This window comes from Asterias rubens, chromosome 8 (assembly GCF_902459465.1).
Source record: "Asterias rubens chromosome 8, eAstRub1.3, whole genome shotgun sequence".
NCBI classification, from domain to species: Eukaryota; Metazoa; Echinodermata; class Asteroidea; order Forcipulatida; family Asteriidae; genus Asterias; species Asterias rubens.
In genome coordinates, this window is record NC_047069.1 from 12881558 (window position 1) to 12891379 (window position 9822).

The window sequence follows — 9822 nt, forward strand, 5'->3', positions numbered from 1 at the left end:
TTAATCTAATAATATTAGATTAAGATTTGAGTTTGAGTCCACACCAACATTGAACCTAAGCACTGTAGTTTAAATTCGCACGCACTTCAGAGTAGACTATTTTAATCACACAATGCGTGTAAACACAGTTAGCTGTATTCACTTTTACCTGCCTTTGGGGTTATGCCTAAAAGGGGGCACCTTGCTTTCAAATCTCTCAACATTTTTTGCTGTTTGGAACTATTTCTTATCTTTGTTTAAGAGTTGCTCAATGTGTTATCATTGGTTTGTAATTATTACAAAAACATAAAGTTTGCCTCTTGGAATACAACCAGCGGAACATATACAGTCCTCCATTTTGCGGAGTCAAAGTTTGGTTGTACAGAATAGTGGACTGTTTTATCTGTCATTAAAAAAAAACGGACAATTTCAAGGGATATTTATGTGAAACATTATACATGTACTCTACATTTGAAATATCTTTCCAATCATATTCATTTGAAAGCAAATGGGTTTTTTTTTTTCGCCCAAAGCACCCAATCGGAAGGCAACATGTCCTATAATATGTATCCGAGACATGCATTTAGTGTTGTGTATTTGTCATTGTATGTACATAGCCATCTGCCATCTTGGTCTAGTTCTCTGAATACAATGACTCAAGTTGTAGTGACAAGGTGGAACACCACCCTTTGTATCATACCAAAGGTGCCAGACTATTTGCCCAGCATTAGTGAAGTGCTGTTTGAAGCTTTGCATGGTGTGAATAATAAGAATTAACTATACTGGTAAATAAGTAGTCAGTTTGCAGAGACAACCATGTATTAAATCTCTTTCGTGTGAGATTTAGCTCTGAAAAGAGCCAGTATGGCCCTGACTTTTCTAACAGTATTCTCCTGAAGGCGAGCAGAGTAATAATAATAATTTACAGCACTTATAGAGCGCACAGAATCTGGCAAAAAAAAAATTGCCATTCAAGGGCGCTGGTTCCCAAAGTCAAGAGTCACGGATTTAAGATATTTGTTTGAAGAGCCGAGTTTTGAGCTGCCGTTTGAAGATTGAGGGATTATTTTGAGTATACTGTTTAAAGGGTCAACACTTACACAAAGAGATTTAATACATAGTTGTACCTGCAAGATTACTATTTAATTATAGTTAAATCTCGGCACTAGGTAGATGTGGGAGCCAGATACCTAGTTATGGCAGTAGTTTATGCCCCTAACTGCCAAATCTAAACTTTTCAAAATCTATTTAAAAAAAAGAACCTACCGATTATCAAGATTGTAACTAATCGTTATCGCATTACGCTCAGCACAGAGAGGTTTCATCTGTATGAGTAATTAAACTTCAGGGGAATAGTGGAAAAACACTTTTGTATGAAGGGATTGTAATGTTATTGCTCTGTATAAATGTTTTTTCACATTTATTGAAATGCCACAAAATAAAAACTATGTACAGACTCGAATAAGCCTTGTATTACTTTTGCCTCGTCATTCAATTCTTGTTTTTCATACATTTACAAGGTAAAACTTGAAACATAGTACTAAATTAATAAATGCACATTATAATATTAATGTACACGATTCTAATATAGACCTTTGTCACACCGGCTCCTGCCAGATATATGGAGCTACGTATTGAAGTATGAGACCTATTCCTTTATAGCACCAGGTAATGGTTTACAATGTACTGTGGCGCAACATGATGCCGATAAAACCCCTTCTTAAGCGCTTGGCCACAACACTATATTTTACTGATTTTTTGTTGACAAAATGATCATACCAGAATGAGTGTTCAGGGACTGGGGATTTGTATTTAGTTTTGGAGAAAAACAAAATGCTTCTGTAAGTTTTATCATTTATTGAAAACTTCAATAGAAAATTTTTTCCTGAAATTTAGCAATATGTCTTAATTAATTTTGTGCCAATACATTGCAGTTCTATGAGCATGGCGGTGCTACAAGGGGGGGGTGAACAGGAGTGGAGGAACTTGCAAGTTTTCCCCCAATGGCACAAATTGTAATTAAACACCAAAACATTAAAAAAAAACAATAATGCAGTTATGTTGGCGTTACCGCAGCTCAATGCTCTACATGTAAGTCACTTGGTTTATCAAAATTATTTTTTGCCCCTTAAATTAACCTTGCCCCTTAAATTAACCTCCCCCGCTGCCCCAAAGATGTACCAAACATAACTATGAGAGCAACATGCCTGTACAACCAGTCTTCTTTGTGGTCCCATCATAGTGTTAGCCAGAGGGGTGTCAAAGTGTCTTTTTGACACCCCGTTTTAAACTTTTAGTGTGCTAATTCTCATGTAAGTGTATTGTTATAGTAAGTGAACAATTTGGATGCTCAGTTTTTAAGGTTCCAGCAAACTTTGACATCCTTTTACCAAATTCTGGCTAAAAACCTTGCTTGGGTCCCATCAAGACTTGTGTTACACATTTCCATTAATAAAACAACTAATACAAGGCAAATGCCTGGGCTGTAAAATGTTAATTTCAATTAAGTTTTAGTAATATTCTAAATAAGGATTACGTTATCGGTGTTCAAATTTACGATAATACCAATGATGACATTAACAATACAAAATCAATTCATAAAATAGTCAACAACACATTTTAATTAGGAGAAAAATCTTAATGTGAAATGTAAAGAAGTATTATTCAGATATTATGATAAATCAACCGTTGATTTTACAAAGAATTAGGACTCGTCTTATCTCAAGTTAGGACTAATCTTAAGGTCTGCATGCTACAGTGCAGGGTTGGGACTCTTCCTAAGTCCTAAGATTAGTCTTAAGTTAGGAAGAGTTTTGTGAAATCGACGGCAGGTGCTCAACAAATATTGTAAATGTTCAGGATATTTCAAATCTCAACCCTGATGTCCAATAGTAGACACTCATGATGCTTCAATTCAATTGTGATCAATATTTATTGTACATAAAATAATAATAAAATGAATAAAATCCAAGAAATTTTAGCTGATTGTTTCGAGCCAATCAAAAGAAAAGCATAGAGTAAGTTATCATTATTAGAAGATTATTTTGTTAAAATTTGACTTTGCGTTAAGAATGGCAATTGAGGTCCAGCATGTCACTATTTTTAAATTGAAATTTTACTAAAATGGCCCCATTTCATGACTCTGCTTACTGCCAAATTCTGCGCTTATGATCATTCTCCGCTTATTGTGAAAGCGTTGAATTTCTGTGCCAGCTGTGCAAGTGAAGAATGCCTAATAAAGTGGAGTACGATTGCGCACAAGCAAAAATTCCCTTCTTCTGTAAGCGCCAATTCTATGCTAACAGTAGCAGAGCCATGTCATTCAGCCCAAGTCCACCGCACCATGACTGATCAAAAGATTGAAAACATACGAATGTTGGAATAAATAAAAATGTCCAGAACCTTAAAGTAAAACATGAGACATAAAAGTTTGTCAAATACATAAAGTGTGCCAGGGGTATCTCCATCAAATCATTTGTATGATATAATTTGGTCAGTAGCGATAAATCTTCAACCACTTTTGACAACATAAGTTCACCTTTTGCCAACAGAATTCAAACATGACTCACAGAGGGTACTGTAGTCATGATCAAAACAGGATTGTGGCTGTACATTGAACTCTCACCCAATTACTGAACACAACCTTACCGATCCTACTATCGTTCTATTATTCCTTTTTCTAAAGAATTCCTTTCTTGGGTCCAGGTTTAACAAAGATTTCCCTTGTGTGGTCCATTGTTGCAATGTGTTTAAGACCCCACAAGGGAACTCCTGAAAGCCCACATATTCCTGTGCCCTCCATAGATAAGAGGGAGGGGGCTGGGTGGCACACTTCATGAAGTCTAAAACAGGATTTCTGGGCCCAAATTTAACAGCTCTATTTAAAAATACAAACAAGTAGTGAAGCAAAAAAGAAATTACGCTTGATCAGAATAAGCCGAAATCCCATGGCGCCAATTTCAAAAAGCTGTTTAGCAAAAATTCTGCTGAGCATATTTCTATGCTACGAGAAAATGAGTCGAGTACCAGTCGCAGTAATAGTAATTGTATGGTATTCTGGCTGGTAACCTAATTTGTCCAAGCAAGCTTTTGTGCTTACATGCTTTTTGAAGTTGAGCCCTGGTCACATGTACTTTCAGAGACTTTTTTCGCCGAGCAGAAAATTGTTTAGCAATGTGTTTTGCTTCAGCAGCTCTGTGAAAGTGGGGCCTAGCCATAGAGTTATATATAAGAACTAGAGGACGCACTGGCCTAGTTACGCAGTCGCATAGCGTGTATTTATCATACACAGACACCGACGTGTACTTCATATTCATTGCACGTACAATGTTCATCTTACAAAATGGCATGCATGTCTCCTTGCAGTCCTGTAGCAATTGTGCACGCAGCATCACCGGTGCGCCCTCTAGTTCTTATATAACACTATGGGCCCAGCTGATGCTTCCTAACGAGATTAAGATTGGATGTTATCTTTCCATCATACTCTCTTCCTACTGTATTCATCTGGGAATCCAAATACATGCTTGCCCTGGCCACCGACCCTCGGCAGCATGCCGGCTCCTGGTACTACATTCCAATTCAGTGTCATTGTAATATTGTCGTGCCCTCTGTAGAAGATAACCGATGAAAAAGAGAAAGAACATTTAAGAAAAATTTACCCCAAATAATTGGTCAGGGGTTTTTTCTTCAAAATTTTGAAAAACAAATAAACAGTTTTAGAGATGAACTAGTAGAAAAGTAGATCACCAAGTACACTTCTAAAAAGTCTAGAAACTAGATAATCTAGTAAAAACTGGATAACACAGATACAGCGTACGAGAACAAAACTCTACAAACTTACTTAAGGCCGTTACCGTCATCATAAAACGGGTATTTTAGGCTCATTTTCTTCAAGTCCAAGTTGGCCTTACTGCCACGCTTGATGATCTTATCCCATAAAACGACCTGATTTAATTTCTGAAACAATAAAAAAACAAAGGAAGAAAAGAAGAGTTCAGGGAAAAACACTTACACTTAGTTATAATACATTGTCTTCTCTGAAAGGTATTGGGTGATTTCCAGCTCTTTAACCCGTTCTAAATCTACACCAGTGAAAACTGGGTCATGTGTTCCTCATAAAATGTGGCTGGTGATTAAGTGCGTTGATCTCAAATTATGGTTGCTGAGTCATCAGGGTGTGGGCTCGAATCCCAGTCATGACACTTGTGTCATTGAAGAGTACACACAATTGCTTCTGTTGGGGTAGCCTATATGGGTTCCAGCGAGGGTAGTTGAGATGGTTTTTGTGCTTGATTTAGCTTGGTGCGCTATTTTGGCAGCACTTGTTCCATACTACAATGGGAGCTGAGATTGTGTAAGGAATGAAATAAATGGCCCCGTGACCCAGTGCAATAAGGAGTGTCACTGAGTGATGGATTTGAGCGCTATATAAGAAGCCATTATCATTATTATTAGACAACACCAAGTATTTAGTTCGTATTTATTAATTTATTATTTTAATATTTATTAATTTATTTATTAGTATTTATTATTTAGTATTTATTAATTTTCACCTGCAAGTTGTACAATCACAGAAATATTAAGATCTCACTTCAACTCAAGATGTGACGAACACTTACATTGTGTTCCGTCTCATATTCAACCATCAGATAAAGAAAAAGCTGCTTGGTGTTCCATGTGAACAGTGGGTCAAGGTCAGATGTCAGGTCAAAGGTTATGTGACCTCGGTCGGCTTTCTCGCCATGTGGGGTGTAGGTATTCTTCCTGTTGGAATAAAGAAGTTTCCTTAATCAATCAATCAATCAAAAGTTTTTAATCAGGGCTTGAATTTTGCAAAATATTTCATCACACTGCAGGGTTTGTACCTTGAAATGTTTAATGGACCAGAATTTATTTTACAAGACCAGGATTGGACTTCAGAAAATGGTAAAGACTAGTCTCATTTTGAAGTTACTGTTCCCAACATAGAAATAGGCATAAGTTTTTCATAACTCCTAGTAGGCCTACTAGTCCTAAGTTAGGACTATCTCTGTGAAATTGACCCTAGAATCTTCATAAGAAAGATCTTTCTTTTCTACAGTTTAAGCAGTTTAAGCAGGATTCGAAATTTTCAACCTGGGACATTTTTTACTCTTTCGCTCGGGGATCTGGTAAGTTTTTGTCCTTTTTCTTCAAATTATTTCCTCAATGGTGTTTTGAGTGATATGGTAGGATACATTAGACATTGAGGATCAAGTACGTGTTCCTAGAATTTGTGTCATGATTTTCCAAAGTGGTAAAAATGGAGCAAATCTGCTGACTAGCTGTCGAAATTGGATGTTTTCAACCATTTCGCCCTGCACAGATTGCGGATGCTTCGTAACCCTCCGGCCTGGTGGCCGTCAGGAGGAGGGTTACTTTATCGTAGCCCCACTAGTGTGGCCAAGGCTAGCTGAATCCTTAGCCACACGTCCACACCATTTCCTCATGCAGCTAAGAAATAACCAAAAATAAAAAAATTCTGGCGCCTCCCCTACGAGCCCCTCGGCAGTATAAACCGGCTGAATGTGTTCACCTAACTCTTAGCTTGCTTTCTGTGTATTGAAAACTGAAACAAATAAAAATTTAAAAAGAAATTTTTAACAATAACTTTGCTACCTTTCTCCGACTCTAATTTTCTTGATTCGTACACGGCGCAGCCATCTTGGAAAATGCCAATCAGCATGCATGACGTTGTCGGCCGGCCGAGCTGTGGGCGGAGTGTGTGGAGCGCGAATACAAATCAACGGCTGTTTTATGTGAATTAAGCTTGGGTATTATTCATGAACTACGTAGCGCATGCCATAAACAAAAGTACCCAAGCTTAATTCACAAATAACAGCCGTTGATTTGTATTCGCGCCCTCACGGGCCCACAGCTTGGCAGGCCAATGACGTCATGCTGATTCGCATATTCCAAGATGGCTGCGCCATGTACGAATCAAGGAAATTAGAGTGGGGGCCACTGGGAGAAAGGTAGCAAAGTTATCGTTAAAAATTTCATTTTATTTGTTTCACTTTTCAATACACACAAAAGAAAGCAAGCAAAGAAAGAGTTAGGTGAACACGCTCAGCCGATTTATACTGCCGGGTGGCTCGTAGATAAGGCGCCAGATTTTTTTTATTTCTTAGCTGCATGAGGAAATGGGGTGGACGTGTGGCTAAGGATTCAGCTATCCTTGGCCACACAAGTGTGGCTACCTTTAATTATCGCAACTACCCTGTTAGTTGCCAGCTTGGTATATCCATGGAGGTAGAACATCCATGGTCTATCCCCTTGTGCCACAAGTTGTGGGAGTTTGCCGAGTTCCCTTGATGGGAAGATCATCTAACTAAACAAACAAACAAACAAACAATATATAAGCAGACCCACGGTAATGAGGGCTGACTAACTGAGTTTTAATGGAATATTGACCAATACTTACACCAGATGTTTTTCAGTTTCCATGTAAACTGGTGCGATATTGCTGTCAAAAGCTGTCGTCAGAAAACAGCCAAATGTTAGGGCTGCCATAACACTGAGCGTGAAGGCAAAAATAGTATTGGCTCTTGATAAAACATTGTTCATTTTGGACGATTTTTTTGACAAGCTTTCAACCAGAAAATCGTGTTATTCATCTGCGGTATTGCACCCTTCTTACACTAGACCATTAGCATGTAACTATTTGCGCTATATCGCGGGACCATTCTACCTGTAAAGACGATGTGGCTTTCAGCCATTGGTTGAGGGCGCTGTTCAAAATACATCGTTAGCAGCAAACGAATAAAATCGTATACAGCAACCAAAAACTAATAAACCAAAAACTAAAATTAATGTTCAAAAAATACTTATAAGTCGCTCAGCCTGTTGAAAGCCAATCAAATATATTTTTGGACAACTACATTTAGTTTTTGGCAGGTCAGCCGTTTGGAATAATTGCTAATTAACCCAGAAAAACACCCAGAAAAAATAATGTGCTTCAGTTTTCTCAAACTGATTTGGTGGCCGTGCATACCCAGTTTCACATTTTGGGGCACAAAAGTGATATATTTTTTTTGCATGAAACACTTTACTTCGAATGTTTCTTAAATAAAGATGTGTACTATCGAAATCTATTGTAGGCTTATAACATGTGATGCCGTGCTGCCCTTTAAACGCTTCTTGAACAATTTGAGTGCGTTCCGATTCCCCCAATCCCCGCCTACATCATATCTTTTGTTATGACGTTTCGCACGGGCCTGACGGCCGTAAAATACCATCAGAGTACACCGTTTTTCATATTTGTAATTTATTAGAGTGGCTTCTTATAGCGCTCAATCCGTCACTGATGACGCTCATGGTGCGTGTATACTTACCCCTGGTCACTAGGCCATTTTATTAAATTCCTTCTAGCATCTCAGCTACCTCTCGGACATGGAGCAATAAACTATACATTGCTCCATGCAGATACAGCCCGTGCTGCCAAGTGTAGCGTAGTGTAGTGCACTAATATTAATCTTAAGAACCATCTTTGCCGCTGAGATAGGGCCTTCTCTCGAAGTCCAAAAAGAGTGAAAAGCACTCTTTGAAGAGCATGAGGGAAAGCACTCTTTGAAGAGCATGAGGGAAAGCACTCTTTGAAGAGCATGAGGGAAAACTCTTTTTCGAGTGGTATTCCACTCTTTTTTTTAGTTGCATATTTTGCTTTTGTGCACTCTGTCCTGGAGTGAAACCCCTCTAATAGCCACCCCTCTTTTCAAAGAGCCATATATAATAGTTGAGGGACAACCCGAAATGTAAAGAGTGTTTTTTTTTTTTTTTTTAACTCTCCTTTACATTTAGAGAGTACTATTCACCTCTTGATGAAGCGAAGCATGTGAGGCCTACAGTTAAGAGTCTCAGCTCAACAACACAGTCACTATAGTGGTACCATGACCGGGAATTGAACCCATCACACCTTCATGACAATATAGCCATGGCCACTGCTTGAATTCGATACTCCCACTCGTCACGACACCCCATGGTAGACCTATATAGATCTTTGTCGCTGTGTTACACATTTAATTTGGTATAAGCGTTACCTGCTGGTATCCACACCCTGTGAATTTGTATGCCGCTACCAGCGACGAAGACTCAATTGGAAGTGTAACATGTAAAGGACCTATAGCTGTTACCGTTATAAATAATGTGCAATTATGAATTACGAATCATATCACAAAAAAAATAATGAAACTTACAAACAACGATCATAGGCACCGAATCAAGGCCTATATAGATGAGGGGGAAAAAGTGGTAACAACGCACAAATTTCCCTATTTCGAAAAAAACACACACAAAACAAGGTCTATAATTTCAATCGTTTTATAATTTCAGTCGAATCTGAAATAATGCATCGCTATTAATTTGTTTAGGAGTAGGGCCACACCATTTAACTTTCGAGAAAGACTCTGCAGGTAGGGAACTGCTTGTCAATGACAATTATTTTGGCATTATAGGCACATTCATTTGGTTTGAGATTGAGAGCAACTTGCAACAGCTTATTTTCTCGAAATACTACGACTTCAAACACTTCCGTCCATGCCGGTGTCCTGGTTTCATTGATAATAGAGAATCGATCAAGTCTAGAGGTCCGTGGTATCACCATTGAACTCACTAGCCTTGGACGCCATGTTGACATTCACCGTGGGTGTTTTCTTTTAGTTAAGCCAATAAAAAGTATTATGTCTGTGTGCGAGAGATTCTGATGCTAAAAATATTTCCCAAAAGCAACAATTACATGTTAAAAAAGCTATAGGAAAATAAATAATAAAATACAAAATGAGCTTAGGCCTACAACAGTGCATTTGGACCGATCTCCCCCCCCCCCCC

The 9822-nt window shown here is 38.3% G+C and overlaps 1 protein-coding gene across 1 annotated transcript; it reads right to left on the reverse strand.

Annotated features, from left to right (window-relative positions):
* Positions 1–3649: 3649 nt before the first annotated feature.
* On the reverse strand, positions 3650–7626 carry LOC117293437 (signal peptidase complex subunit 3-like). The gene is made up of 4 exons (XM_033775769.1): positions 7421–7626; positions 5598–5742; positions 4820–4935; positions 3650–4586 (listed from the first exon to the last, which is right to left on the reverse strand). Exons 1-4 carry the CDS (start codon positions 7561–7563, stop codon positions 4457–4459), a joined length of 534 nt encoding a protein of 177 aa, XP_033631660.1. The 5' UTR covers positions 7564–7626; the 3' UTR covers positions 3650–4456.
* Between the last annotated feature and the right edge of the window lie 2196 nt (positions 7627–9822).

Excerpts from the sequence above, each read along its gene's own strand:
- LOC117293437 (XM_033775769.1), bottom strand. The coding sequence starts at position 7,563 with ATGAACAATGTTTTATCAAGAGCCAATACTATTTTTGCCTTCACGCTC. Across the intron at positions 5,743-7,420 it reads GAAACTGAAAAACATCTGGT|GAAGAATACCTACACCCCAC; the intron begins GTAAGTATTGGT and ends TTATTCCAACAG. Across the intron at positions 4,936-5,597 it reads AATATGAGACGGAACACAAT|AAATTAAATCAGGTCGTTTT; the intron begins GTAAGTGTTCGT and ends TTATTGTTTCAG.